This window comes from Gilbertella persicaria, assembly GCF_025201335.1.
Source record: "Gilbertella persicaria strain CBS 190.32 chromosome Unknown B0P05scaffold_24, whole genome shotgun sequence".
Taxonomy (NCBI): domain Eukaryota; kingdom Fungi; phylum Mucoromycota; class Mucoromycetes; order Mucorales; family Choanephoraceae; genus Gilbertella; species Gilbertella persicaria.
Genome location: NW_026251985.1, coordinates 1 through 27,045, shown reverse-complemented (window position 1 = coordinate 27,045; position 27,045 = coordinate 1). Strand labels below are relative to the sequence as shown.

The window sequence follows — 27,045 nt, the reverse complement described above, 5'->3', positions numbered from 1 at the left end:
TACAAACGAGTTGAAACATGGCGTTGATTATAGCTGAGAATCTAGATTGCCGCTTTTACTGAGTTTGGATTAAACCTAATTCAATAGGCAAACTTAATCAGTAACTTACCTTATTGTTTAAACTTTCAAAAAGCCATACTCTGGATTGATCACCAGATCACACCGGATTTGTCAATTCATTGGATGATGGGTGCATTCATGTTGCTTTGATACAATTCTGAGAACAAGACATCTCCATCTTATCTCACTCGTCAATGAACGATCTTTACTAGTAAGTCAATCATTGGATATTTAGATCCTCTAAAAGTAAAGTCGGTGAAATATTTAAGCGTGGAGATTTTTTTCAGGTCGTTCTGGAAACCTCTCCCCGCCTTTTTGCCGTCATAGCGATTTGAAAGATGCTGAAGTATGTCATGTGACACATGCTTGTGAACTCAATGTTGATAGTAAAAAAAAAAAAAAGAATCAATATTTGTTTTGCATTAAAGCGTCAAAACGAATGCCTTTCAACCTCATTATTGGTATGAGCTATAAAAATTATAAACTATATATTTTACTGGAGTCAGTGTTACGACAAAGCGCAATTTTAATTAATCTAATATCATTTTCTTTTTTTTCTTTTTCCTTTTTTTTTCTTTCTTTTTAGAAAGATTACAAATGTCAGATGGAAAGAAAAAACCACGAAAAATAAGCTGTTTGCCCTGCAGAGCAAAGAAAGCAAGATGCGATGCACTTTTGCCTCACTGCAATCGATGTATTCGTAATTCTCGAGAAAATCAATGTATTTACCCAAAGCCAAGAACTTTTGGTCGTCCGCCAAAGAATGCTGTGTTCCATAAAAATCAAGACTTGGTCATTAGTTCAATACCACCTACCAAGAAGCAAGAAAAAGAAGCGGAGAAGATTCAATGCAGAGAATTCGTCTTTGAACAGCTACAATCAGAACCTTCTCGCAAAGCAAACCAAGTTCAGCGTTGCATCAAGTACAATAATCAAATACTAGACATTGAACGCATTTTCTCCTTGTATATCGCCAGAGCTTCTTTCCTAAGGCAAAAGTTGGGCAACTTCAAATTGAATCCTCGCTCAAAACTAAAAACACTTCAGCAACATTTTACTTGGCTTACGGGCACCATGGTTAATATCGCGATACGAAGAGCTTGTCAATTAGTTGAGCTTGAAAGTTTCGTAGACCCTGAAATTACGATCACCGCATTTCTAAGAAGAGAAGAGAAATCGACCTTCTTTTTCAATTCCTCTTATGACGACATAAGTTCACCATTGAACTCAATTCCAACGGATCAAGCCATTCAACTCATCGATCAATTTTTCGAGCTTCACCCGTATCGAGTCATTTTAAACAAGACAAAGCTATTGCACGACTATTGGAATGATTCAATTGAACCTTTGCTGCTATGCGTTGTTTATGGTGTAGCCATTTATACATGTCAACAAACAACAAAAGGTGATACCTTTAAATTATGGGAAGCACAACGCAATCCATTTTTGAATTATGCCTATGTCTTAATTGAAAAATTTTTTATTCAGAGAGACAAGTCAGGATTAACAGCCCCTTCGCCTTCTTCGCTAGGGAACTACCAAGCCTGTGTTATCTTGGGCATTTTTGAAGCTCTTTTTGGTCTTTCAAAGCACGGTATGACAATTGTCTCGCTTTCTTATATGATGGCTTCCGATTTGGGCATTTTTAGTCATTCTGGTTATAGTGATCACGTCTTGGATGGTGATGGTGTTCACCGTAACGGTCAGACAAAGATACATTATATGGATTCTGTAGATAAAGAGCAGCTTATAAATACCTACTGGGCTGCATTAAGGGCCACTGCGTATGGCTGTGTTGAGTGTAAGTAAAACAACGACTCACACATACTTACTCTTGTTTTACGTTCTAGTGGGTCTCTATTTACGAGAGTCTTTATTATTTCATGGACAGCCATTTCCGCCTGCAAATGCCAGCACGTCTACCTCTTATCAGTTCGATTTAGCAAATAACAACCATTCACTGTCGACAGCATACCTCATAGAATCATTCCATACAGAAATGGTAGTAGCTTATTTTAGCTCTAAATTGTTTTCTTGCTTGCCCAAGGTAGAATACAACCTTTTTGGATGTAAAGTGGAAGTCGAAAAACCATTGGATGTATCACAACAAGATCATCAACTACTTTTGCAACTACTCAAAGCATCATCATCTCATACTTATACTTCAGAGACTGAATGCAAGATAAAACTTGTTCTCAAAAATTTCTCAGACTTTATAGAAAGAGAACGACATCAATGGTCATTGCAGCAATTATTCACCATAGAATCAACTTATTATTTATATTCCATTCATTTTAGCTTTCTAAGACCATCTTATAATGTTGTGCCTATTCGTAATCAAGAATTTATACCTGAGCTGGATCTCAAAGATAAAAAAATAGCATCCCGTATTGCGAATCTGCTGCCAACAACACTTCTGTTGACCACTTTGCTAAAGACATTTCTAGAGCAAAATGAAGACAGGGTCATCCATGATCCTAAAAAAGAACCACAAGACAGTCACCCAGAGGCTATTGCTTCTCTTTTGCTACCTTATGGACTCATGTCGATGACTTTAGAGACTATTGTTCAACTTACTATTTTTCATTATAAGCTCGGTATAAGCTCAATGGATCAAATCAAGTCTGCTTATGCTATTGTAAGACACCGGTTGTTTTGGATGTCTCAACAACAGGCTACAACCAAGCTGATTTACCGAAAACTGCAGAATTTTTTTCGACTGTATCAAGTCCCGATCAATTATCACGAAAGAGCTACAGATGACACGCAAAATGCATCATCTATTATCACTCCTGTCCCACCTTCTTTTGTAAGCATAAATCCAACTTTTTATGAAGAGAATCAGGACTTCAATGCATTCATTGAGCCATCTAGTTATCTGATAAACAATGAATATTTTACACAAGGTTTTGATACTTTGTTTCAAGATGTATTTGATGGATTGTATTAAATTCGGTTTCCAAAAACGACTAAAAGTGGCTAGGTTTTTATGAAAATAAAAAGCCATCTCTTTTTCATTTTTCTTCTTCTTTTTCTTTTCCTTGCTCGTTTAGAATGGGATCCTATGCACAATACCCTCCTCCCTCTCAACAGTATACCTCTCAACCACCTCAATATTACCCACCACCACCCACTCAATACAATCAAAATCCAAATTATGCAGAAATAGGTCAACATCCTATCAACGCAAACGATAAAATGCAACCTAGTAGTGGATACAATGATATTTGGGCAGCTGTTCTTTGGCTATGTAACATGGCAGCTTTCATTGCATTATCAGTCATTGGCCTTCGTAGCTTCTCTCAGAACAAAGGGTCTTTTGGTGGAACAACACCAAACACAGGGCAAGGCACCACTTTTGATACAGACACTGTCAAGGTGTTTGGGTTCTCTGTAATTGTGGGCTTTGGCTTCAGTTTTCTTTATTTGATTGTGGCTAATTTGTAAGTAGATATTGGGTATAGGATAATAGGCTAAACTCATTGGGATACACAGAATTCCAGGCCCATTGATTGTGATTACATTTGTTGCAAGTATTCTTGTTTACATCGGTGTGACAATATATTACTTTTACATGCATTACTACTCTGCCGCCATTATTTTCTTAGTCTTTACTGTGCTTTATTTGGTTTGCTATTGGTCATGGAGAGATCGAATTCCTTTTGCAACAGGTAACAAAAAAAAAGGGGGAGAATAAAGTCAACTCATCATTTTATATAGTCATGTTACGATCTGTTGTAAGTATTACACGAAGATATTGGAGCACCATAGTTACAGGCATCATTTCACTTGTTGTCCAAACACTTTACTCGGTTTGGTTCATGATCACAACGGTGGGGGTCTATCAAGTCTACTACAATGCAAGTGGAAGCAATGCCAAACTGAATGCAGCCATGGTGTTTTTAGTCTTTTCATTTTACTGGACTACACAAGTGATATCATACGTCACTCATGTTACACTAGCTGGTGTTTTTGCCACAGTCTATTTCTTGAACAACCAAGTTGCCCATCCCATTTGGGGTAGTACGAAACGAGCTTTGACAACAAGCTTTGGTTCGATTTGCTTTGGCGCACTTTTGGTAGCTATTATCAATTTCCTACGATACCTTGTGCAGATGGCTAGTTCAGAAACAGATAACCCCTTTTTTGCTTTCTTCTTGTGTATTGTCCAATGCCTTATGGCTTGTGTTGAATCATTCTTTGTAAGTTTACCATATCTTCTATGCCAACTCATGACATCTTTAGGAATGGTTTAATCAATATGCTTTTAGTGGTGTAGCTATTTATGGTAAAGCGTTTGTTCCTTCTGCAAAACGTACTTGGACTTTGATTAAAGATCGAGGTGTGGAAGCATTGATCAATGATAACTTGATTGGTAATGTTTTGGTGATGGGAGCTTTGCTAGTTGGTATTCTATCATCGCTATTGGGCTATCTATACTTGCTGATTGCTCAACCTGCATACAATTCAACTGGCAATATGACACCCATTGTCATGCTTATTTGCTTCATCATGGGTATGTCCATGTTCTCTACTATTTCTACAGTTATTTCAAGTGGTGTTGTTACGACTTTTGTCTGCTTGGCAGAAGATCCTGAAGCGTTAAGAAGGTAAAATTGTATGTAATCAATCACTTGTACTCATTGATTTGTTTCTTTGTAGAACAAATCCTGAGTTATTTGAAGCAGTAAGTTGATTTATTTATTTTGAAAAAAAACGGGTATTTATTCTATCATTCAGATCCGTCAAACATGGCCTCAAGTAGTACAAGGCATCTAATAGCTGCGCGCGCATTTTTTTTTTTATGTAATAAATAACCTTTTCTTTTTTATCTTTTTTCTTGTATTCTCTTTCTTTTATTTATCATGTGTGGTCGTTTTTGCTGTTCACTTGAGCCTAATACCATTCGTATGAGGCTACAAGAAGAAAAAGTACTTGAACAATCAGACATCGAATGGGTCAACGAAGAAAAGTATCATACCAGCTATAACTTTTGTCCATGGCAATTTGTACCCGCCTTATTTGAACATGGACAAAAGCATACCAAATTGATTCAGTCTATGGTAAAACTTGATTCCCAATAACTTTCTTTTCTAACGAAACCAGCAATGGGGCTTTATTGCTTCCTGGATAAAAAATGCAAGTTATCAAAGACCTATCAATGCACGCTCAGAAACCTTAATTGAGAATCAACATGGTCTTTTTCAGAAATCCAAGAATGCATTTCGGTGTGTGATTGCTGCTGAAGGGTAGGTTGTTGATAAATTAGAATGATAGATCAAATGAATTGATTCTTTTATGCAGATTCTATGAATGGAATAAGAAAAAACAACCTTTTTATATCAAGCGAAAGGACGGCCAACTCATGCTTTTTGCAGGATTATATGCCACTTCAAATGTAGATGGTAATGTTCAACTGATGTTTGTGCATTCTTCTTTTTCTTTTTTTACTTACTTTGGTCTAGGAAAAGTTTTGACAACTTGCGCCATCGTTACTACGGAAACAAACAATCAAGCGTTTCAAAAGATACACAATCGAATTCCTGTTATTTTAGAACCGCAAGATGTCAATACTTGGATTGATAAAACAAAATCATTTACAGATAAAACAAGTGCTTTATTGAGGCCATTTGAAGGCGAATTAGACATGCAAGTAACATGAAAGATGAAAAGTAGTACTAACTCTGTAATAGTTATCAAGTGTCTACTGATGTCAATTCTACTAAAGTAGACTCATCTACGCTTATTCTACCTTTAGATCAAAAAAAGAGTTCAATATCTCGCTTCCTTCAACCTTCAACAACGCATGATGAATCGAAAAAGTCAACCCCAGATATTGACAAGGTAAAATACAGCCATACAATTGTATTATCTTACCGTCTATTCTAGCCCATATTCAACGAAAGAAAAAGAAGATCCAGTGGGGACAATAGTCAAAACCAGCCAAAATCAGCCAAAATCACAAACTTTTTTACCAAAAAATCATCATCTTAATCTTACATAATAAAAAACATCAGCAAACATTGTACATTTATTAATAATCTATATAAAAGTTATTCATAGACCATGATCAACGTCTTGGTTACCTGCAGCCCATCCATTATCTTTCAAAAAGTCTTCAATTGCTTCTCGAAGTGATAGATTGGGTATAAGCTGTTGCTCAGTACATGGTTTTCTTGAGATGGGATCAAAATTGCCGTTTCTGTGAAAGTGGTCTATTAAAGATTGACGTTCATAGGTAATACCGTCTGGTGTGAATACAGGATCATGCATGATATTGAATGAAATCTTGTCCAAGTAAGCCTCAGGAATTTCTCTTCTCTATACATAGTCATCAGTATATGTACATCAATCATCTATCTCTTTACCGAGGAATTCTCTTTTGATTGGACAAAGACTGTTTCTACTTTGGACAAACGCTCATCCTATATATGCAAAGTAGGTCAAATCATCAAACATGTTTGTTTCTTACAATATGATAATGAATGGTATCAACAGCCTCTTGATCTTCTTTGTCCGCAGCTGCTAATTGCTCTGCTCTTTCCTTCTCTATCAATCCTTTTACATAGCGTAATAATTCAGACTCCTTTTCGAGTCGAATAGCTTCATCATCCTCCCATTTCTATGTATAAAATCAGAAATTGAATACAGGTTAAATGACCTACTCTTTTTCTGGCTACAAGCAATGCCTGGAGAATATCATTGACAAATTTGACCTTTTGTACAATAGCCAATTCATAACCTACATCAAATAAGATAAAGATATACAAATTATTGAGATACCTTTTTTCAATTTATTCAATGCTGATAGTGATCGAGTTAGAAAAATAAGAGAAATAAAGTTGATTCTTACCTTCATTGTGCTGCTTTTTCTCGGTCAAAGCTTGTCCAATCTATTCGACAATTAAACTTGTGGCCATAGATTTACTCTTTTTTTTTTTTTTTTTTTTTTTTTTTTTTTTTTTTTTTTTTTTTTTTTTTTTACCAAATAATAGGCCTTCACTAGAATATCATAAACAATGCCATGAATATGTACACTTTTTTTCCTTTTGTCTTACCCATTGAAGCATCAATTTCAATAGCCTTTCGACAGTCAGAAATGACTTGATCATAATTTTCCAACTAATTCATCATTAGATATTTTTTTAACCATTCTCTTACCTTGGAATAACATAAGGCACGGTTTGTATAATACACGCAGACAGTGGAATCCTTTATCTAAATACTTGTTAACAAGCTCTTTGTATTGCTATCGTTTACAATAGCCGAAGTGTATTCTTTTATAGCTTCTTCAAAACGTCTCTCCGAGAAAAGTTTATTGCCTTTTAAAAAGAGGGGTTATTTGGTCTGAAAGTTTTTGATGTGTTTACCATTAGCCTTATGCTGTTCTGCTTCTGCTTTTGACATGTCGAGATTACTAATAAAGAAAGAAATAGAAAAAAGCGTTGGCTTTGAAATCCAGTTTTTTTTTTTTAAGAAAAAGGTCAACTCATTTCTACTATGTATGCAGAAAGAAACTGAAGTCTCTTATGATTATCTATGGATATTTCTATTCTAAGAGTATCCTGACAAAACTAAAATCTATTGACTATGTTGAACTTTGGTTCATATGAAATGCAAACGCGTAGCATAATAAGCCCTTTATCATTGCATAAAATTGCTTTCATCAAACATGTCTTTTCTCTCGAGAGCTTCAGGCGTTTTATCACTACATTTTCGCTGAAATGTAAGCAGTGAGTGAATTTTGAGTTTAGTAGTCAATTTAAGCTGTGCAAACGCCTGATTTTTTTTCCTCTTTTTTTTATTTTATTTCTTGCGCTGAAATTTCCAGTGTCTTATTCGGCGTTTTGTGGTCGACTACTAGGCTAAATGTAGGGAGTATTAATCTAAGCAGTAGACCCTCTGTTCTAGCCAAGTGTGCAAGCATGATTGCTTGATCTTTTACTTGGCCTAGCATATGTTCCTGGAAATCTTCCCTATTGTCTATGCATATAGTACAAGCTATCTTTTACACTATATTTCTCCTTCCATTCGCGTCTATCCATGTACATCAGTTCCCTCTTTTCAGTCTATTCGGCTGAATATGCCTGTTGGGGGCCACTATTTGGTTGCACGTACCTTTTAATTCTCTCATTTTTATTATTATTTATGTACGCGTTATACGCGTTGGAGCTACGCAATTCTCTAGAATTATTTATAAACAAAGAAAATGAAATTGCCGCCTTATTGTTCTAAACTCTCGACCTAACTGCTTTAGACTCTTGATAAATCACTACTATAACTTCTCTTTATCATGTACACTTCTTTTGAGAAAAAAATGTTTTGTTGAATGATACTTTTTTTTTTTTTTGCATAAAATGGAGTTTTAAAATAAAACAAAAGTTATGACGCGCCGAGAATCCCACGCATTAAAGCGTCTCTTTTTTTTCTTTATAATATGGATTCTTCTTCAAGAATAGAAGAGACAACGCCTTTATTATCTCGGGCAACTGGTCAAAGAACCTCGAGATATAAAAAGAATTCACCTAAACTTATCTATGGTTATGTACTTGGTGTCTTGTTTGCCTTTATGGCCTTGATTTATTTCATTCGCAGTACTTTGCCTACACCTCTTTCTGACGTTGAAGCACGCGAAAAGAACGGGTTTGCCGGTATTCATTGCTATAACGAATACTTGTCACATTTCAATGCACCCCATTCTGCCAACCAAAGAGAAAATGGCTATCTCAAAGATTGGATTGTTAAATTAGCACATGAATTCAAAGCAGAAGCAAACAATAATGGTATTGAGATGGATATCATTGATCAAGATCCAACTGATATTGTTACTAAGCGAAATAAATTCAGCGCAGGCAAGTAAAGAAACAGAGGAAGCAAATCCAATGACTAATTCCAAATACTTAGATGAATACTGGCTAGTAGAATCACGCAACGTCATGATTCGACTCGTAGGACAATCAAATAACAAAAACGAATCTTTTCTTGTCAATGCTCATTACGGTAAGGGAGAGCTTGTAAGTACTTTTGGTCTAATAGTAAGTAGATAGTGTATCTACAAGTCATGGTGTAACTGATAATGGTATGGGCACGGCAGTTGCTCTTGAATTGCTCCGTTACTTTGTACAACATCCTCCCAAAAACACAGTGATTTTCCTTTTTAATAACTTTGAAGAAGGCGGTTTGATTGGTGCTGATGCGTTTGTACTTCATCCTTGGTTCTCTACGATCAAGTTGTTTGTCAATTTGGAGGGCACAGGTGCTGGTGGTCGAGCTATTTTGCTTCGTAGTAATATTTTGTCTGCTGTTCAAGGGCTGGCCTCTTCAAATGCTGGCTATTTACATGCTTCTCCTTTGGGTAAAGATTTACTCGATGCTAAATTGCTCAAGAGTGATACAGACTACACTGTGTTTTCTAAATATGGTGTTCCTGGTCTTGATATTTCATTTTATTATCCTCGATCCCATTATCACACACAAAGAGATGATTTGGCACATACAACTCCCCAGTCTTTGCAACATATGGGACAAATGGCTTTAGGATCTGTACTTAGTATTGATCAAAGCGAGAGCATCATACAAAAAGCAGGTAAACCTGAGCCTATCATTTACTACGATATTCTGGGCCGTGTTATGCTTGTCTATAGCTTTTTCACCTGTCAATTGCTAAATGTACTGTCACTTGTGCTTATTCCTTTGGGACTTTTCACTTGGTTTTGGTTCTCTACTAACAATGGAGGTCATGTAGACGCCAAAAGAGTGGCATTAAAACATAATCTTTGGCTTATTGGACAAGGTCTCCTTTCTACTCTCGTTGCTCTTGTCTCTATGGTTGTGTTTGTTGCTTTCTTTTCTTGGATCTTAATGTTGATCAACCCCTCTGCTACTTATGGATCTACTTATTTTGTCACTGTTTATTTATTTGCCGTTTCTTTCTTGGGCCTTGTCTTGTCTCAGTGGATCTTGACCAAACATTCATTCATGTTGGAAGAGAGTTTGAATACGACACAAGTTGGATTCTATGGATTGACGACGTTTTGGTGGTTGTTGCTTTTAGCAGCAACCATATTGGCTACTCAAAAGATGGCAACTACTTATTTTGCCATTTACTTCTTTATCAGTAGTTCTTTGGCTACTGTATTACTCACAGGCACTATGCCTTCCAAAACAGAAGAGGACAGTGATGTGGCTATCAATGGCAGTCGTTATTGGTCTTTGGCTTTCTTGATCCAAGTCTTGTTGCCAGGCACATTGTTGACTGAATTCTTATTTTTGGTGATTGATTCAATGCGTCATACAAGTGCCGATGGCACTCCTGAATGGGCTATTTATGGTCTATTGGCTACTCCAATTGTGTTGATTGTCCTTCATTTATTGCCTTGGGCTCAAGCTGCTGGTGAATTACGCACAACCACTTTCTGTGCTTCCATTGTGTTTGTAGTCATCATGATGGTTTGCTTTATCGCTAGTCCCTTTAATGATGACAGCTCACCTAATCGTATTGTCTTTAACCAAGAATACAATGCTTCTGAAGCTCTCTCTACTGTTACTTTAATTACTGGCTCGACTTTTGGTGTACTTGAGAAGATACTCAAGAAAGTATTACCCTCTTCTGAATATGACACGGTTCATTGCGAACCCTATTTGACATACCAGACCCGTTGTAGTTACCAGACATTATTGACACCTGTCTATGCTCGACATCCTAGCAAGGAAATCAAGATTTCTTATTTGCCTTCTGCATGTCATGAAGGTATCTGTAAACTCAATATTACTACGCAAGTTCAGAATAGCTTGTTGTGTCAACTCGAGTTTACTAACCCCAATATCCGTGATTTACATGCTTGGTTAAACGGTCATTATGTAGAGCCCAAAGGAGACAACAGTATCCATGCATTGACTGTTTACTCAAAAGAACAAGCAAGCACAGTTGTTTGGGATATTTCATATAATGCAGATCAAGATGATGTAGGAAAGGCTATATTCAGCTGCATTTATGATGAATGGACAGAAGGAGAACTACCTGCTTTTACAACACTCAGAGATAACATGCCTCATGATGCCTTATTGACCATCAAAGGAGGCGTTGGACTAGCCAAAGTACACTATACTCCTGCTGTTTCTTTATAGTAATACTATTTTTTTTTATTCTATGTCACATTTATTTCTTTGCCTTGTCTAATTGTTCTTGCTTCCATAATGCTTGCAAAGGTTGGAAAGCCTTGCCAGGTTGATCTCTTAAATAAAACAATTTAGCTCTTCTAAACTTGATTTCGTTGGGCTTTTGCATCACTTTGATACTCTTTAATAATGGTGAATAGAGCGAGTATCTTTGTTCAACACCAACACGCATCACAATGTTACGAAGTGTAAAGTTAGTATCGATACCCTTGCGACGAATAGCGATACAGACACCCATAAAAGTAGAAGAAGTGGTCTCGTTGGGTCCGTTCAAGGTTTCGACAAGAACAATAGATCCTGGCTTTACACCTTGAGGGTTTTTGCGAGAAAACAATTCAGTACGGCCATCGATGTTGGCTTTTTCGATCTGTTGTTGTGTGATTCTTTCCATGACATTGACCTTGGGCGTTTTTGTAGTTGTAGCATAAGTACCTAGAAATATATATACATATATCAGTCAAACTTATGGGAGAGTACAGCATACATTGAGAGACAACAGAAGGCATGGTGCTCTTCTTTGTGAATCTGGAAGCAATAGTCTTGAGAGTGTTCATATTGCTGTATAAAATGTCAAAAGAAAAAAAAAAGCCCCCTACCTGAGCTTTTTTGTCTTTTTTTTCGGAGGTTGAAAAAGCTTGAAATCTTGGTTTCCCTGCAATCACAGGCACTGGATTGAAAGCAAATCAAAGTCAAAAGAAAAAAAAAGCTTATATCGTTTTCAACTAATAGCAATAATCAGAAACTACGTTTTCTGCAGTTTCTTTTTTATGGCAAAGTATATCAATCGCTTTCTCTCTTAGCCCATTGTGGTTGTATGAAACAAGCTTGAAAATACATCAATTTAAGCTCACAACTGCTTCAAAAAATGCTTCAGGTTCACTTTTTCAAACATCTTAAATACATGCAACAGTTTATCCATGCAAAAAATAACTTTTTTTTTTGGAATGACCAAAAAATTGGTCAAAGCCCTTATGATACCCTGTCAAATTTTTTATTTTTCACAAAATCACGATTTGTGAACGATAGATATCTTTAGTACGAAATGTTTGTCTAGTGCCATAAAATACACTGAAAGCCTTATCATTGCAAAAGTACTATAAGAATAATGCGCTGTGATGAGAAAACTTAAAATACGTTTTCTGATCATTGCTCAATATCCTGATAGTGAGTATGTGATTTTTTTTTACTGCATTCAATTTGCCTTCTCAAGACCTGCAACCTTCGTCAACGAAACATCCTGATACTTCCGCATCTTGCTGTACTTTTATTCCATTGTTTACTTTTTTTGCATATTTTTTAAAGAATGGTTACAATTTTCAATCCCTGCCAGAAATGTTTACATTGTCACCTATATTAGACTATAAGAAAGAGCAGAGAATAGAAGGGTAACAGAAATGATCAGTCTATGTAGAATGCCTACACGGATACGAGGAGGTAGTTGAATACCTCCCCTAGATTTTGGGATCAATACCTCTCGGTTGGGCTTTACCGTAGATGGATTGCATTTGTGTAGAAATAGAACAGAATAGAATTAGGGATCAAAATATATCTATTGCTTTTAATAAATGTTACTACCACTACTACTATCGCTATTTTTGCACTCGCTTTTAGTACAATAGGTTATATTGAAATAGATGGGTAGAAGGTGGTCAGAATGTTTACAGGTACTTGTGTGTACACTTTATCAAGCTTGAACAGGGCCTTCTTTATTTACGGTCAAAAGTATAAATATATCATAGCTAGTCTTCATAAGCAAACGTCTAAAACAATATCTTGATAAGAAGCATATAAAAAAAACGCATTACCTTGATACTACTATGTCATATTCGCTTTATCTCATCTTGTATAAACTAGTAAATAACGATAATTAAAGCTCTAAAGATAAATTTGCATAATACCTTACCAATCATTTCTTATCCGCATAGCATGTCAAACGTTTGATGCCAAACCAGTGGCACAACAAGGTATCAACCCAAACATTATAAAAGGCAGAGCAAGAAGCAAAGGACAAAGAATCAAAAGGGCTATATGTAAGAGTTAGTAAGTGGTACAATAGAAAGTATATATCTACCATTTATTCTAAGCCAAGTAGTATTCCTTTGGGGCCATATAATATATTAAGAGTCAAAGTACTACAAGTAACAATGTAAATGTCATAATTGGAAAAAAGTGAAAGAAAACACAAAAAAAAAAAGCTTTTATTCTTGGTATTCAACAGTTACTACATAAGCGCTTCAATGTTTGATTCGTATCAAAAGAAAAAAAGAATGTTTAATTAGTCTAGAAAAGTACAAAATTATCTTAATCTGAAGTCAAAGTACTGTAGTCGTTTGAGAAATAATCTTTTTCATGATTTTGAATAAATCTAAAAAAAAAAAAAAAAAAAAAAAAAAAATCGTAATGAGCAACCCTGTTTGGATGTTGATACAAACCTCAGTAAATCTTCAAAACGCTCTTTCAATTCAGCCATTGTGTCGGTATCAATGTTTGCTTCACTAATCAAGCTAGGAATTTCAACAAACAAACGAAGCAAATGTTCCGCGCCATAGACACTGCTTGGTTCTTTTTCCCTGCATACTTCTTCATGTTGCTTGCGTTCTGATCGATACAATAAAGAAGTGACTAATGTCTTATTAAAGTATAATTGAGCGCCTTTAATAAACTCTTCTAATGCTTCGTCTTTGCTAATTGAAATAATTCAGTATAAATAGAAATACAACAGAAAACTTACATCATGCATTGTTCTTTGAAATCCTGAAGGATCTTGTCTACTACAATTTCTCGTGGAATAACCAGAATCTGTCTATTTTTCGTTATGTTTTCCCAATCATCCACTAATAATCCCTTTAATGCATCTGGTATGGTCAATTTGAATTCGGGTCGCTTGCAGTCTTCATCCTAGTGTATAAACGATAAGCATAAAATTGGTCTTTTTGCAGTTCACTCACAAGCTTTGCTTTATCTATACTTGAGTCACGGTGTCTTTTTCGACTTCTTGATTCAGATGCGTTTTCGGGTGTTGCACTGGCACCAACAGAAGCACGGGATGATTTTCTCTTCAAATTGGACTCTTTAAGCTGCTTTTGTTTCTGCAAATTGGCGTCTGTATATTTAAGTACTCTGTCTTCTGTGACCCATTCATCCCACCTAAAAATGAATTAAATTAAAGAAAGACCAAGTCGATACTTGCGTTTGTTTCCAACCCTTATAATGAACAAAATATTGGTTTCCTTCTTGCTCATCCTGATCTTCTTTCTTTTCTCGTTTCAAGATCTATATACGACTTATTCAGGCTATTTTCTAGTTTTTTTTTTTGGTTTATGTTGATAAGATACCTTGGCTTCATAGATAAAAGGACCGTGATAACAAAGAACACGCTCGTCTTTATCAAAATTGAATTTATTTTCGTTTTTTGCCATTAAAAAGAAAGAGGTAAAATCAATAGAATTTTGTTCCTTTATTGATACGCATGCTAGTCACGAATAGAAAATGGCATGATGATGATCGTCACAAGCGAGAAAACGTAAATAAGGCTGCAGAAGGTATGAAGGATAGTCTCACTAATGTATTGAAGTCAATGTTTGATCAAAGCTTACCATACCTACTTCATTTGATTGTCAATGTTAATTTACCTTGATTGAAATTTAAATACAGGTTTATTTATAGGAGCACTATGCAAAAGAACGCTTTGAGGAGTGCTTTAGGCAGTCGATGGTATCACTTTTTTTTTTAGTATCATCTTTTTCTGATTTTGAACCAGGTTGAAGAAGTGTATCTTCTTCATCAGAATATAGTAAAATAGGTGATGGAAGAAAGCTTTGCATTTATATCAGAAAAACAATAGAGAGATGAAATTGACTATTTAAATACTATTTTAAAAGCCAGGGCTACATACAGATGATCATAAGCATAAGCTTCTTCTACCATCTGGATCTTCCTCATAGTTCTTTTTGTCTTCTTTCAGCTGTACATAAATCACACCTGATTTTTTGATAGATTCTTGATAATCGCCATGCTGTGTCATATCCACAGAAAGAGGCCAATATCGGTCTCCATTCACTTGAATTGATTTTATCAACTTGTAATCAGGGACAACTGTAGGCGCCTCCAGCCTTACTTTATGTGCTACTTTTTGAGCTAAAGGTATGGTATCATCTTCATATATTTCTAAACGCATAGGTACGCGACAAGGCTTTTTGGTTGCTACATCAATAGGCATCAACCATCGAGAATCAACAGCTAATACCCATAAATGACGAAATGCTTGTGAATGGTATCGATTGTCTTCAGTAGACAGAGGATAAAATGGATAGAAGGCGCACAACAATCCTGCAATGGCTTCATTTGTCGTTGTGAGCGTATAGCCCCCAAGTCCAATGAAGAGCATACCCATGGACATGGAGATAGCCATATGATTGCCATAAGTGGTATCGTTATTGACGCGATGATAAAGATCTTCAAGTCTTCTCAAGAGTTCTAGTCTGCCTGTACCAGCCATCACCATAGCTGCTGCAGTACAGAGCACATCCACACAAGCACTAACAATACCCTTTGTGATCCGCTGTTGGAATGTAGCAGCTGGACTATGAAGTAATCTTGTAAATCTGTCTAATTGGTCCAATAGACAAGCAAACGCCTGTTCGTTTTTTGAACCTGCAAAGCGTAGACCCATACAAAGACAAGCACCGCAAACAATATTATATTCAGCTTGCTTCATGACTTCTCTTTCATCATCAATCTCATTCATGGCCTGTGCTTCTGCGTTGATAAAAGAAGGTGTTTGACCATGAATCCATTCATGTGTAGGCTGAATTGTGCTCCACATGATTAGGTTTCGAGCAATGATACGAAGCATTAAAAAGTCTGGACGGACGTAGTTCAAAAGAGGTCGAGTCGCTGGTATTTCAATCAATCTTGCTACATCACTGGCTTCTGTTCTCAAATACATGAGTCCTAAAGCAATAGTAGCACCAGGCGATGTGATGTCCAGATTGATTCGTTTTTCAGGACCTTCTTTTCCTAGCATTAAAGCGCATAGTTTTTTACACAAGTCAGGATCGATGGCTTTTAAGTCTTGCTTGCCTTTGCCCAACGTAATGAAGCCTAAAGAAAACCCAGCAGCAAGCGCACATGTCTGATAATCTGCTTCTAATAGAGAAAGATCATGAGTGACATATCTACCGATTTCTTGCAGCATGACGGTGGCCATCTTTTTATCGCAGGAGTTCATATGAAGTAGACCTAAACCCAATAAGCTACTCGCTAGAATCAGATTCGATTGATTGAATGGTGCCACATCACGCTCAAGTAAGGCAGGGATATAAGCGGATAATAGCTTGGTTACTTTCTTGTCTTCTGTGCCTCGATAAGCAGCAGCGATACCCATGATAAACCCCACAGAGACTAAACTACAGCTTTGTCGTATGATATGATACCAGTATTCCAGAGTCAGTCGTTTAAGGATACCATTGAGTCCCATAGCGAGCAACATACCTCCATGCTGAGGTTCAAGTTCGCCTGGATGACAAAAAGAAATCCAGGAATCATTGACATAATTATTAGGCGAAATCCGTAAACCAGCTGCCACACCGTTGTGAAATTGAGGCCAATGTAAAAACTCCTTGTTCCATAAACTTTCGTCCAGGTTTACAGTCGTACGTAAAGGTAGAAGTTTTGCGGCCATTTTGATAGGTTCCAAGGGCAATGTTTTAGTAAGGTCTGGCATATGTGTTGCATAGGCATAAATGGCTCTTCCAGTAGCTAATGAAAGTGTTCTTTGTACGAGCAAAATCACTTGTGATTGATATTCTGCATCCAGATCATCATCACTATCATCTTGCTTAAGTATCATTTAAGAAGACACATACACACATACCTGAGGTTTGTCAAGTGTTGAGGTGCAACATGTTCAGGAATACGGCTTGCATCTAACATGGTTCGAACTTTTTCAATAATACCTCCAAACCCAAACCTAAGACGCTCTGTTTCCATATTCAAGACATCGGATTCATAAATACATTTCTGCGTAGGTAGCTCAAGGACCTCTTTTATCAAACTATCCATACTGACTGGACCATCTGAAGTCTTTAGGCGAATAAGTAACATGTCATCATCTATACATGCTTTACTTACCTCTGATAATGGAAGCTTAAATATTTCTGTGTTGGGATCGCAAACTGTCACGACCATTTGAAGTTGTTTAAAGATGTCGTTTCTTCCTATCACATTATAAGTTTCCTTGCTCCAGTTCAAAGGAGGTTTGTTTTTCAAGTTATCTAATGCTTCTAGAATAGGAGCAGCAATTGTCTTAGTTAATGTCTCGATATGCATACGTGTAACTTGAGAAGCATGAAGTCGTTCCATAAAAAGACTGCTGTCGCCTGTGCTATAGTAAATAGCATGATAAAGAGACCACAGATCTTGAACTGTCTTGGCATAGGTATTTCTACAATGCGTTAGTGTAGGCACAAGTGTATCCACACCAAAGAAACTAAGCAAAGCTGGAATAGCGCCTAATCCAGTAGCCATTTGTTGTAAACATACTTCAATATTAGGAGGATCAATCAAGACTTCTTGCATTTCATTATCAACAAGGGATACTACACATTTATGAAAATCGCTGTAGCACTCAATGAACATACTTACAGTTTCTAGTGAATTCAGGTACAATGCCTTGACTGTGGTAATAATAAATCCAGTCTTGGTTTCTTAAAATGACAGAGAGTTGCATTAAAAGATAGCCGAGTCTTTTGGCATGCATTTCCATTGTATTTTTGATACGATAGTCTTCATAGACGACGTGCAAATTCTTCATGATGCTCGTAACATCAACTGTGCCAATGATCTCTTCATTGTTGTAAAGAGCAAACACTTGGTCAGTCCATGATAATGGAATCCCTTGCACATAATCCATGTCTAGAAGAAAACCATAGTTGTGAACATGATTGGGTATACCAAGACCAAGCTCATGCGTCATATAGGCTGTATTTGAAGCTCTGATTTGCCGTAACTGGATATCTTTATCTGACATGTTGTTGTAATGGTTGTTGACAGAATAATACAATTTCCTGTTTGCCTTTAAAGGTAAAAAAGACAATAGGGAAACTACAAAGGCTTCCCACTCACTTGGGCGTGTAGCGACATTCGATCTTGTATTTAGATAGCGTAGCTTGATAAAGCGATACCACAGTTTGGTATAAAAGACTGTATTAGCACAGTCGATAGCGACTAAACAATCACGTACAAGCGATGTCTGTGGTTGAAAATTGATTTGATAGCGGTCAATAGTACCATCACTGAATTCAACGTTAAACCGATTGTGTACGCTCTCTGTTAATTCTGAAATAGATATGTCTTGCTTGGTATGAATATGGAGTGGTATAAGTGGTATACGGGTATCAACAAACAATTGAGGCTTTCCATCTGTATCCAAGAAAACCAAGTCTTTATGACTGTCTCGAGTGGCATTGACGGCAATCACTGATTTAGCCACCGCCTTGAATTCGACAATATCGCCATCCAGTTGCGCTGCCTTCTCAAGGTTCACTAACTGCAGACTACCTGTAGTTTTGTTAAAGATGCAAATCAACTCATGTCCACTTAAATTGTGTACAAAAAATGCTGTAGAGCTAATGTTTTCCATCACATATTTCATTGGTTTGTTCTTGAAACGCCTATTTAAGACAAGAATGAGTCAAGTCTATGTTATACAAGTACGGCTACTTTAATCGTTTCTCTTCGCTCCATAATTTGGTCAATGATAATTCGCTTGGATCCAGCATAGTATCGTAAACTTCTTTTTCAATATCGTTCAAATACAATGTCTCTTCATTCACTGAGCCTTCATGAAACTGTGCCTTTGTGTCTGAAAACGTCCTTTTTCTTTTTCTGTTGAGTGCCAGCCATTCTTCTTTTGATTTGGCTTTACGTGCTGCAGCAAGTGCCTGTTTTAAAGCAGAACTAGTCTTTTGTTTACGCCTTTCATATGTCCAGATATAATGCTTTTGATTCTGAAGATTAAGTGTGACAATGACCGGTAGACGCTTTTTATCAGACAGCTGAGTAGAAGCATAAATCAAGCGATGTAGCTCCAAAGATGTATCCGATGCTGATGATGTATTTAACCGTCTTACTTTGACAGGACAAGGTTCTGATAAAGGATGAGTGATTGAAGCAAAAAATGATGAAATATCCCAACTAGTGGTTGTAGTGGTTGTGGCTGCAGTGACTGAATCTAGGCTAGACATGCGAGTGACTGATTTACTTCTTGAACGTTTGCTAGTGTCATGCTTTCGGCTGATTAATAAACCAAGGTCTAAGGGAACTACATTCTCAATTTCAAATGGGATACTTATTGTATAATTGAGTCCATCTTCGCAATGAATGCGTATACGATCCATGAACACAATGCATAATGCTTGTTGTTGTTGTTGTGATTGAAAGCCAATCGTTTCAGGTATTTTGATTGACTTTTTGTCATCACTCTCGGTCAAGAGCTTATTGTAATCCATCAAGACTTGTGGTCCTCGTTTATTCCAATAGTCTTTGACAAGATGCATGTCACCTCCTAGATCGTTCAGATCAACATCGACTGCTTGTCTCTTTGTTGGATCAGCGTTGTGAGACTCTAAGGGAAACCAGGCAAACAGTACTTTTTGGATTCTTTGGTCTTCTTCACTATAGTCAAATGTCTTGAGGACTCGTCCTCCCCGACTCCAGACAACAACTGTAGCATCTTTGATGAATATTTCTTGATCGAGTTCTAATGACCAGTTGTCTATTTCGCCTTGCTGTTGGTCTTTAGTGCAGTTCAGGTTGTCGCCAATATTGATAGTAGGGGACTCAGATACACTGAATAGTTGACTGACGGTAGATGTAGTTGGATCGTTTTCTTTTGTGGAAAAACTATCGAGATCGATTGTTGAAAAGTCAAATGCTGCATTCGAACTTTTGTCTTGTCCCAAGTGGGTTAGTTTGGTAAGGAATGCTTCGCCTGTTGGATGGTATTTAGCTATCTTTGTTAGCATAAGTTTGATTATCAAAACAAGAGAAAGGAGAAGATATGCAGTAAAATCACAGTATTCATTGTTGTCTTCATATTTGGAAAAGTTTGTGTCGCGACATCAAATAGCGCGTTATAAAAAAAAAATGCATCAAAGGTGTTAGGGCTACTAAGTTTGTATTATCTATTCAAATACAAGGCTTTTGATAGAGTTACAGAGTTCTTAAGAGAAAGGCAAATTGAGACTATGACACTTTCTTTTCGAATTATGGAGTCCTTTCGTTTGATGTACAAGTCTTGGATTACAAGACAAGAAATACAAAACTGGCTGATTTATCAGATTGGACTATGTTATATTGAAACTTTTCTTCGTGCTCATCTCTAAGGATCTTATTCTCAAACAACTATAAAATGACGCTTTCTTCTGTATATAATCCTTATTCAGAATATAAACACTTGCTGCAAAAGCCCGTATCGACAAAGCATGCATAGTCGAATTTCCATTTTGTCAGATCTCATTGTATAAAGAACAACAGGTGAACTCTATGCAAAAGATCATCAGGAGTATTTTTTCTGTAGTGAAATTGAAAAACTGCTTTATACCATGAGCCAAAGACTCATGATTGACATAGTCCTGGCTTCTAAATATATATATGGACAATAGATGAGAGGAAGCATCTCAAAAAATGATGCGTCACTCGTCTGAATCTAAAAATTGTAATATGCGCATAAAATAGAAGGGGGTATACACGCCTCTTGTTTTTTCCTTTTTTTTTTCTAAGTTTGTTTGCTCTGGTGTTTTGGTGTGCTTCTTTCTAAGTACTATCTACAACGGTGTTTCTGGTGTTGCTCTTGGTGTTCTTGTTGTTGTAGCTAGTTCTCATACCCTTGGGTATCTATTCATCCTCTTTTTGTTTTTATTATCCTTTTCTGGCGCTTCGACTGGCCTCGCCCAGTAAGTGTTTAAGAACTTGTTTCTCCTATTCCCTAGATAAGTAAGACTTGATGAGTTCCATATTGCCTTGATGTGGTGGTCCCTGTTACCAAGAGCTTGCTTTACCATTTCATACGGCCGGGTTCCTTAGGGTACCAGGGCTCTATTAATAACAGTTTTTTTGGTGTTCTCAACTTGTTGTATCATCAAAGACACTTACATACGTTGGTTTTAAATCAACAGTGTTTGTGTATCGCGATGAGAAGCAAAGAGTGCACTTTTTTTCTTTTCTTTTTTTTTTTTTTTTTTTTTTTTTTTTTAAATAAAGTCTATATATAAAACAAAAAAAAAGCTTACAGTACAACATATCTACCATACATTCTAAACTGTTTTCTCTTTTTGCTTTCAATACTTAATATCTTTTTAACATGAGACTATATTTAGTCCAGTGGTTGACTACTTTAAAACTCCATTTTCATGCAAGAAAAGCGCCATTTTTCACGTGAAGTTTGTGATGTTCATCCTTTTTTCTCTCATTCTTTTCTTTTCTGCCTATAAATCACCATGGTCTTACATTATATTCTGGTCTTTTTGGCTTTACTCAAGATCATTGTCACATTCATAAAATCCAAAAGACAAGCCAAATGAATAAGACAATAAAAGCAACACTCCCCCCCCTTTCCTTTTTTTTTTTTTTGTTCTGGTAAAATGTAGGATGATATTAATGAGAAATAAACAATATAATACAACTATTAAGACTAAGGATGGGTGACTTGTTCACGATAAGCAAGGCTTCTTGTAGCTGCCCTGACAGCTTCATCTGCACTCCAGTGAAAGAATGGATATTTATCTCGAGGCAAAGGAATCGAACGTACAGTTTTGACGCTTTCTGTATCTTCTTTTGTTTCTTTCTTTGTTTCTATCACTTCTTCAATGGTTTCATGATGACTACTTGATTGTACAGGACCGTCTTTAGAGGTAGGCACCACAGGCAACACTTCTTGTTGATGCTGATGTTCAGGCTGATCTCCAAACCCAGCTACAATCAAAGAACGACGAATGGCAGGATGAGAAATATTCGAGAAATGAAACTCGACATGATGACCCGCATATCGATTCAATGCGTTTTGAGCATCCACAATGGCCTGAAGACCACTGGAATCCAATCGATTGACAGAGCCAAAATCAAGGATGAGCGCATGCAGGTGAGGTAGACTGGCACGTTGGGCTTCTTTGGTAGGGTTGGCATCATCGTTCCAGGCACGGTCTCCCTTGGATACATAGGTGGCTTGACGACGTGTGTGTTCTTTACAATAGGCAATGATACGGTCTGCGATATACCCCGAATTAGGATACGTAAAGGATTCGTCCACACGACACATGAGAATACCCGCAGGTAAATCCTCAACGAGTTTACCGAGAGAAGGATGGTTTTGAGGGACATAGAGGTAACTCTGTTCAAGTGTGGTAGATGCGTTCTTTTGGTTAAGAGGAATACGGCCTAGACTCCAGAAGCGAGGACGAGCAATACGGAACAAGAGAATCACAATAGAGAGGCAGAGAGAGACATAGATACCGTACTCTACCGTGGTAAAGAAAGTGATGATCACAGCAGACACAAACACAAATAACTCCCAAAGAGAAATTTTGGCAAGACGTTTAAGATACTTAGGACCACTGACAAGGTCAGAAACAGCATGAATCACAACAGCAGCTAATGTGGCATCAGGAATATAGTAGAAAGCAGGCGTAAGTGCATAGAGAGCCAAGATCACAACAAGAGCAGAGAAAATACCAGCAATAGGTGTCTTGACGCCTGAACGTGCTTTGATGGCTGTACGAGAAAATGAACCTGTAGAAGGATAAGCACCAAAGAAAGCAGCCCAAATGTTGGTGAAGCCAATGGCGATAATTTCTTGGTCTGGATTGATAGAGTAATCATTGATACGACCAAAGGATTTAGCGATAGCGACATGTTCAAGAATCAAAATGATCACACCAGAAGGCAAAGAACTGGCTACAGAAGAAATCAAGTCTGTGTCCACATGAGGTACAGCCATAGCAGTAAACCCAGCAGGAACAGTCTTTAAGATACTGATAGGACTTGTTGATTTACCAATATTGATCAAGAAAGCAATCAAGGTACCAAAGATGACAGCAACACCATTACGCATGATACTCAAAAAGAAAAATAAATTAGCATGCTTAGGGTATCGTTGACTCAAGTATTGACAACCATAACGTACACCATAAAGCCAAACAAGTCCACTGAGACCAAAAGCAACGTCCAATTTTGTATTGGGCAGATTCTTGAAGAAATTACCAAAGATCAGATAAGTAGAGTCTTGTGTATTGATACCCTTGATACCAAACAATTTGGGCCATTGACCAATGGTGATCGTGATAGCTGAGCCTGTCATAAAACCAGCAATGGCAGGACCAGGAATAAAATCAACCAAGATACCTAGGCGAACAACACCAATAAACATAGCGATGGCACCCGTCAAGAGAGACATGACAACAGCAATTTGTGGGCCTGTGATGTCTGGGTTTTCAGCGGTAATTCTGGTGATTGTTTGACCTACAAGCAAAGACATGACAGCAGTAGGACCAATACTGATATCTTTGGAAGTAGCAAACAGACAATAGACGCAAAGGCCTACAAAGGCAGTACTACAATTGGTTAAGACATTGTATATTGAAAGGGAATGGTTACTTACTATAGACCATATTGAGCAGGCAGTTGCGCAATTTTAGCGTAGCCCATACTCTGAGGTACTACCACAACACCCACAGTGACACCAGCAATCAGATCACGGACAAGCCATTGAAGATTATAGCGATGGATCCAGGTGGCAATAGGAAACAGACTGACAATATAGTCTGTGATATAATGCGGTAATTCATGAATAAATTCCTGTGTTTGTTGTTTATATGACACTTCTTCATAATCAACAATGATATCGCTTGGATGCTTATTGTCGTACTTCATTGAATGAAATTAAAAAGGGACGAATGCTAACCTTGTGTTATTTATATACAGTTGTCATTAGTGTGACATTTATTGCGCCATCGACTAGAACGATTACATCTTTTTATGCTCAATAACGAATTCAAACAGAAGCTGCCTATTGGTCCATCAACACTATAGGCATACATTGTCAACATATTCACTTGAAATGACCATTATTTCAAGGCAATTTACTATTTCTAGAAGTGCCCGTACCTGTTTTCGATTGGTAATAATTCAGTTTCCGAACACGAATTGTTCACACAGGCTGAAACTTTGATTTCTTCTCCCTACCCTTGCATACTCTCAAAATGGATTTAAATAACACTTCTTCACTTGACCCTCTTCTTGACTGGATATTACAAGATAACCAGGCTATCACACCTATTCAGTTGCCAACAAATGAAAATAGCTCAACAGAAGCATCTTCCTCGACCATTACTAAAACTCGAAAAAGCTCTCCTTCTGAAGAAGATGATGAAGAAGAAGAACTAACAGATGCTCAATTGAAGTTACTACCTTCAAAAGAAAGAAGAGCTTTACGCAACAAGATATCAGCCAGGAAGTTCAGAAATAGACGTAAAGAATATCTGAATACTTTGGAAACTCGGTTAGAAAATTGTCAAACAGAAAATGCTCGTCTTCAGATTGAAGTCAAATGGATGCATGATATGATGGACAAACTACAGTCAGAAAATGATCGACTTCGAGTTGAACTTGCACTCTGTAAAAGTGGTATTCAAACCAATCCTAGTCAACAACCCCGTACGATTCATACAGACTGGGATTACTTATGTCCACCTCCACCTTCAAATGATGTGTATTTATCGCATGCCACTGTACCTGTTTGGAATTTGCCTGATATTCTTTCAACTGAAAAGACAACACATTTGATGCAGACATATCCCTTACTAGCTCCTACACTCATGTCTATTGTATTGCAACATACCATGTCCATGACAACAGATGAATTACTGGCGCATGCCAAATTAGCACCTTATACTTCACTCAGTCTACCTTCCAAATATCCTTCTACACTCACCAAATCCATTGATTTCACTGAATCACTCAAGCAAAACTATATGCCACAACCAAAGAGATCGATGTGTCCTTTAAATTGGCTAAAAAAGTATTTCTGTCGATTTCTTGTGTTTTATGTATGTGTAAAGTACCCTTTATTAGATCGTCATGTTCGAACCTATCTACCTGTGTGCGACAGATTTCGAATCAGACAATAAATTGCAACAATTGCGTCATTGAGTTATGAGAAAGAGGATTAATTTTGAATGATTGTGACTTCATTTAAGATGGATTCATTATTCATCCAAGCTTGTTCACCTAATACAAAGTCATCATCATCATCATCATTATGGATTGGTCCTTGAATAGACAGATCTTTTTCATTTGCTAAATGCAATAAACAGATAAAGCAGAAAGGTACTGAAATATCACGCATTGTTTTTGGGGGATACATCTTTTTGAGGTGATGGACAATATCAGTGAATTTCTGTTCTCCTGATACTTTCTCTTGTTCTTGAGTCAATACTTTCCATAGATTGTCTTTCAGTTTCTTGACATCTACTCGCTTGGCTGTTCTGGCATAATTCACATAGAGCGGTCTTGTCTTTTTCAGTGTATGATTTGTGATTAATTCATCACCGTATAATTCAGACATTTCAGGGTCATTTTCATCATTATCATGATAAAATGAAGCATCATCATATTCTATCTATACTTAGCATACATCTATAGGTATCAAAAAATAGACTTACTTGTGTCTAACTGAGTATCATCAATAGGCATATCAAAATCATCATTTGTATAGTCTGGTTCATCCATAAAGTCTTGTGTTTGATCTGCCCAAAAGTCAATATCTGTATTCTCTTGTTCAATGAGTTTCTTATGTTTTGTCTTTTTCTATAGCACAGTCAGCAAACAAACAAACAAAAAAAAAAAAGTGACTTACAAAATAGAGAGCAGGTTTTAAAGCGTACTGTAGTAACAGTTTAGATGAGAAATTGATATCATCTGGTAAGGAATGACCTGTCATTTTTGCTGTAATCTCTTTACTCATAGTAGGTCTTTTAGTGTAGTGTTCAAATATTTGATCATCAGGTCCTTCTTCTTCAACTTCATCAAATGCAAGTCTGAATTGATCGGCTCTTGTCTTTTTCTTTTGTGCTGGTTTATCATTGTTCTCTACCGGTTTTGTTCTCTTGATGGGCTTCTTTAGCTTCCAATGTCCTAATCCTGCCCAGTTTTTACTGAATGTTGAGTCAAAATAATCAAACATTTCATTATTGCCATTGCTGATAAATGCAGACAAAAAGTCATCTTCATGAGGTTTAGATTCTTTTGTGAAATCTAATTCTGGCTCTGTTTTTGGGAATTGTGTATTTTCATCTTCAAAGGGATCCATATCATCTACACCATAGTCAAAATCATCAAATTGGAAATTATCTTCTTGTGGTATATCATCCATTGGGAGTACTTCTTCGTCTTCTTCATCTAAATCCAAGTCAGGAATAGAATTATCCGTTTCAGAGAAGAAATCATAGTCCTTTAAGAAGGGAACAATATGAAAATCAGACAATGCTTCCATCTTGGGTAATTTTGCTTTTAATCTAAATATTTCTACTCGAGGTTCTTCTTGTTTATCGACTTGTTTATCTATTTCCATTGGATCATCCTTTTCTTCTTCTTCTTCTTTTTGCTCACTATGCTCTTCCTTTTCTTGTTCATTCATAGTATTCGTTTCTTTATGTGGTTGATGTTCAATGTGATCAATAGTTGTATGTTCATCTTCTAATTCTTCTAATTCACAATCAACAGTAGCATCTGAAGCATCAAAGATGATCTTGC

General features: G+C 36.8%; 12 protein-coding genes across 12 annotated transcripts; 6 read left to right on the top strand and 6 right to left on the bottom strand.

The window, feature by feature from the left end:
* Positions 1 to 657: 657 nt before the first annotated feature.
* Positions 658 to 3,010, top strand: B0P05DRAFT_572237 (uncharacterized protein; the record flags this gene model as incomplete). The annotated part of the gene is made up of 2 exons (XM_051581427.1): positions 658 to 1,861; positions 1,911 to 3,010. 2 exons carry the CDS (start codon positions 658 to 660, stop codon positions 3,008 to 3,010), a joined length of 2,304 nt encoding a protein of 767 aa, XP_051433964.1.
* Positions 3,011 to 3,436: 426 nt separating this feature from the next.
* B0P05DRAFT_131443 (choline transporter-like protein) lies at positions 3,437 to 5,074 on the top strand. Its single transcript, XM_051573029.1, has 5 exons — positions 3,437 to 3,731; positions 3,781 to 4,262; positions 4,306 to 4,670; positions 4,723 to 4,747; positions 4,801 to 5,074. The coding sequence occupies exons 1-5, from the start codon at positions 3,635 to 3,637 to the stop codon at positions 4,837 to 4,839; spliced, it is 1,008 nt and encodes a 335-aa protein (XP_051433963.1). The 5' UTR covers positions 3,437 to 3,634; the 3' UTR covers positions 4,840 to 5,074.
* B0P05DRAFT_544963 (uncharacterized protein) lies at positions 4,892 to 6,073 on the top strand. Its single transcript, XM_051578585.1, has 5 exons — positions 4,892 to 5,123; positions 5,167 to 5,309; positions 5,365 to 5,465; positions 5,526 to 5,709; positions 5,754 to 6,073. Exons 1-5 carry the CDS (start codon positions 4,926 to 4,928, stop codon positions 5,947 to 5,949), a joined length of 822 nt encoding a protein of 273 aa, XP_051433962.1. The 5' UTR covers positions 4,892 to 4,925; the 3' UTR covers positions 5,950 to 6,073.
* On the bottom strand, positions 6,074 to 7,520 carry B0P05DRAFT_544958 (STIP1 homology and U box-containing protein 1-like protein). The gene is made up of 12 exons (XM_051578584.1): positions 7,431 to 7,520; positions 7,321 to 7,382; positions 7,222 to 7,278; positions 7,119 to 7,182; positions 7,046 to 7,062; positions 6,914 to 6,953; positions 6,844 to 6,864; positions 6,726 to 6,802; positions 6,533 to 6,682; positions 6,429 to 6,485; positions 6,147 to 6,381; positions 6,074 to 6,102 (listed from the first exon to the last, which is right to left on the bottom strand). The coding sequence occupies exons 1-12, from the start codon at positions 7,465 to 7,467 to the stop codon at positions 6,095 to 6,097; spliced, it is 825 nt and encodes a 274-aa protein (XP_051433961.1). The 5' UTR covers positions 7,468 to 7,520; the 3' UTR covers positions 6,074 to 6,094.
* A 975-nt stretch (positions 7,521 to 8,495) lies between these two features.
* B0P05DRAFT_492453 (uncharacterized protein) lies at positions 8,496 to 11,266 on the top strand (the record flags this gene model as incomplete). The annotated part of the gene is made up of 3 exons (XM_051575344.1): positions 8,496 to 8,912; positions 8,965 to 9,060; positions 9,104 to 11,266. Coding segments are annotated over 3 exons (2,597 nt in total), but the record flags the coding sequence as incomplete, so codon positions are not given.
* Positions 11,204 to 11,810, bottom strand: B0P05DRAFT_131327 (50S ribosomal protein L19). The gene has a single exon (XM_051573028.1). The coding sequence runs from the start codon at positions 11,627 to 11,629 to the stop codon at positions 11,219 to 11,221; it is 411 nt and encodes a 136-aa protein (XP_051433959.1). The 5' UTR covers positions 11,630 to 11,810; the 3' UTR covers positions 11,204 to 11,218.
* Positions 11,811 to 13,421: 1,611 nt separating this feature from the next.
* Positions 13,422 to 14,657, bottom strand: B0P05DRAFT_638093 (MRG-domain-containing protein; the record flags this gene model as incomplete). The annotated part of the gene is made up of 6 exons (XM_051583680.1): positions 13,422 to 13,603; positions 13,671 to 13,922; positions 13,970 to 14,136; positions 14,187 to 14,385; positions 14,414 to 14,511; positions 14,574 to 14,657. 6 exons carry the CDS (start codon positions 14,655 to 14,657, stop codon positions 13,540 to 13,542), a joined length of 864 nt encoding a protein of 287 aa, XP_051433958.1. The 3' UTR covers positions 13,422 to 13,539.
* Positions 14,658 to 14,693: 36 nt separating this feature from the next.
* B0P05DRAFT_544945 (uncharacterized protein) lies at positions 14,694 to 20,388 on the bottom strand. The gene is made up of 6 exons (XM_051578583.1): positions 18,961 to 20,388; positions 17,884 to 18,911; positions 17,371 to 17,837; positions 17,114 to 17,322; positions 14,844 to 17,066; positions 14,694 to 14,798 (listed from the first exon to the last, which is right to left on the bottom strand). Exons 1-5 carry the CDS (start codon positions 20,262 to 20,264, stop codon positions 15,140 to 15,142), a joined length of 4,935 nt encoding a protein of 1,644 aa, XP_051433957.1. The 5' UTR covers positions 20,265 to 20,388; the 3' UTR covers positions 14,694 to 14,798; positions 14,844 to 15,139.
* Positions 20,389 to 20,903: 515 nt separating this feature from the next.
* On the top strand, positions 20,904 to 21,430 carry B0P05DRAFT_544944 (uncharacterized protein; the record flags this gene model as incomplete). Its single annotated transcript, XM_051578582.1, has 2 exons — positions 20,904 to 20,939; positions 20,980 to 21,430. 2 exons carry the CDS (start codon positions 20,904 to 20,906, stop codon positions 21,196 to 21,198), a joined length of 255 nt encoding a protein of 84 aa, XP_051433956.1. The 3' UTR covers positions 21,199 to 21,430.
* A 440-nt stretch (positions 21,431 to 21,870) lies between these two features.
* Positions 21,871 to 24,270, bottom strand: B0P05DRAFT_544939 (sulfate transporter family-domain-containing protein). The gene is made up of 2 exons (XM_051578581.1): positions 23,894 to 24,270; positions 21,871 to 23,846 (listed from the first exon to the last, which is right to left on the bottom strand). The coding sequence occupies exons 1-2, from the start codon at positions 24,163 to 24,165 to the stop codon at positions 21,932 to 21,934; spliced, it is 2,187 nt and encodes a 728-aa protein (XP_051433955.1). The 5' UTR covers positions 24,166 to 24,270; the 3' UTR covers positions 21,871 to 21,931.
* A 224-nt stretch (positions 24,271 to 24,494) lies between these two features.
* On the top strand, positions 24,495 to 25,365 carry B0P05DRAFT_572229 (uncharacterized protein; the record flags this gene model as incomplete). The annotated part of the gene is made up of 2 exons (XM_051581426.1): positions 24,495 to 25,312; positions 25,353 to 25,365. The coding sequence occupies 2 exons, from the start codon at positions 24,495 to 24,497 to the stop codon at positions 25,363 to 25,365; spliced, it is 831 nt and encodes a 276-aa protein (XP_051433954.1).
* A 75-nt stretch (positions 25,366 to 25,440) lies between these two features.
* B0P05DRAFT_131137 (condensin complex subunit 2/barren) lies at positions 25,441 to 27,045 on the bottom strand. The gene is made up of 3 exons (XM_051573027.1): positions 26,150 to 27,045; positions 25,956 to 26,100; positions 25,441 to 25,908 (listed from the first exon to the last, which is right to left on the bottom strand). The coding sequence occupies exons 1-3, from the start codon at positions 26,927 to 26,929 to the stop codon at positions 25,460 to 25,462; spliced, it is 1,374 nt and encodes a 457-aa protein (XP_051433953.1). The 5' UTR covers positions 26,930 to 27,045; the 3' UTR covers positions 25,441 to 25,459.

What these genes read in the sequence shown, in the direction of transcription:
- B0P05DRAFT_131443 (XM_051573029.1), top strand. Translation starts at nt 3,635, where the DNA reads ATGCATTACTACTCTGCCGCCATTATTTTCTTAGTCTTTACTGTGCTT. An exon ending in TCGAATTCCTTTTGCAACAG is followed by an intron (nt 3,732 to 3,780) that starts GTAACAAAAAAA and finishes CATTTTATATAG; the next exon opens with TCATGTTACGATCTGTTGTA. An exon ending in CTTGTGTTGAATCATTCTTT is followed by an intron (nt 4,263 to 4,305) that starts GTAAGTTTACCA and finishes TGACATCTTTAG; the next exon opens with GAATGGTTTAATCAATATGC.
- B0P05DRAFT_544963 (XM_051578585.1), top strand. Translation starts at nt 4,926, where the DNA reads ATGTGTGGTCGTTTTTGCTGTTCACTTGAGCCTAATACCATTCGTATG. An exon ending in TGTGTGATTGCTGCTGAAGG is followed by an intron (nt 5,310 to 5,364) that starts GTAGGTTGTTGA and finishes TCTTTTATGCAG; the next exon opens with ATTCTATGAATGGAATAAGA. An exon ending in TTTGAAGGCGAATTAGACAT is followed by an intron (nt 5,710 to 5,753) that starts GCAAGTAACATG and finishes ACTCTGTAATAG; the next exon opens with TTATCAAGTGTCTACTGATG.
- B0P05DRAFT_544958 (XM_051578584.1), bottom strand. Translation starts at nt 7,467, where the DNA reads ATGTCAAAAGCAGAAGCAGAACAGCATAAGGCTAATG. An exon ending in AAGAATACACTTCGGCTATT is followed by an intron (nt 7,279 to 7,320) that starts GTAAACGATAGC and finishes ACAAGTATTTAG; the next exon opens with ATAAAGGATTCCACTGTCTG. An exon ending in GAAAAAGCAGCACAATGAAG is followed by an intron (nt 6,865 to 6,913) that starts GTAAGAATCAAC and finishes GATCACTATCAG; the next exon opens with CATTGAATAAATTGAAAAAA.
- B0P05DRAFT_131327 (XM_051573028.1), bottom strand. Translation starts at nt 11,629, where the DNA reads ATGGAAAGAATCACACAACAACAGATCGAAAAAGCCAACATCGATGGC.
- B0P05DRAFT_544945 (XM_051578583.1), bottom strand. Translation starts at nt 20,264, where the DNA reads ATGCTAACAAAGATAGCTAAATACCATCCAACAGGCGAAGCATTCCTT. An exon ending in AGCGAAGAGAAACGATTAAA is followed by an intron (nt 18,912 to 18,960) that starts GTAGCCGTACTT and finishes TGTCTTAAATAG; the next exon opens with GCGTTTCAAGAACAAACCAA. An exon ending in CAACACTTGACAAACCTCAG is followed by an intron (nt 17,067 to 17,113) that starts GTATGTGTGTAT and finishes GCAAGATGATAG; the next exon opens with TGATGATGATCTGGATGCAG.
- B0P05DRAFT_544939 (XM_051578581.1), bottom strand. Translation starts at nt 24,165, where the DNA reads ATGAAGTACGACAATAAGCATCCAAGCGATATCATTGTTGATTATGAA. An exon ending in CCTGCTCAATATGGTCTATA is followed by an intron (nt 23,847 to 23,893) that starts GTAAGTAACCAT and finishes AACCAATTGTAG; the next exon opens with TACTGCCTTTGTAGGCCTTT.
- B0P05DRAFT_131137 (XM_051573027.1), bottom strand. Translation starts at nt 26,929, where the DNA reads ATGAATGAACAAGAAAAGGAAGAGCATAGTGAGCAAAAAGAAGAAGAA. An exon ending in TAAAACCTGCTCTCTATTTT is followed by an intron (nt 26,101 to 26,149) that starts GTAAGTCACTTT and finishes ACTGTGCTATAG; the next exon opens with AAAAAGACAAAACATAAGAA. An exon ending in TGATACTCAGTTAGACACAA is followed by an intron (nt 25,909 to 25,955) that starts GTAAGTCTATTT and finishes AAGTATAGATAG; the next exon opens with AATATGATGATGCTTCATTT.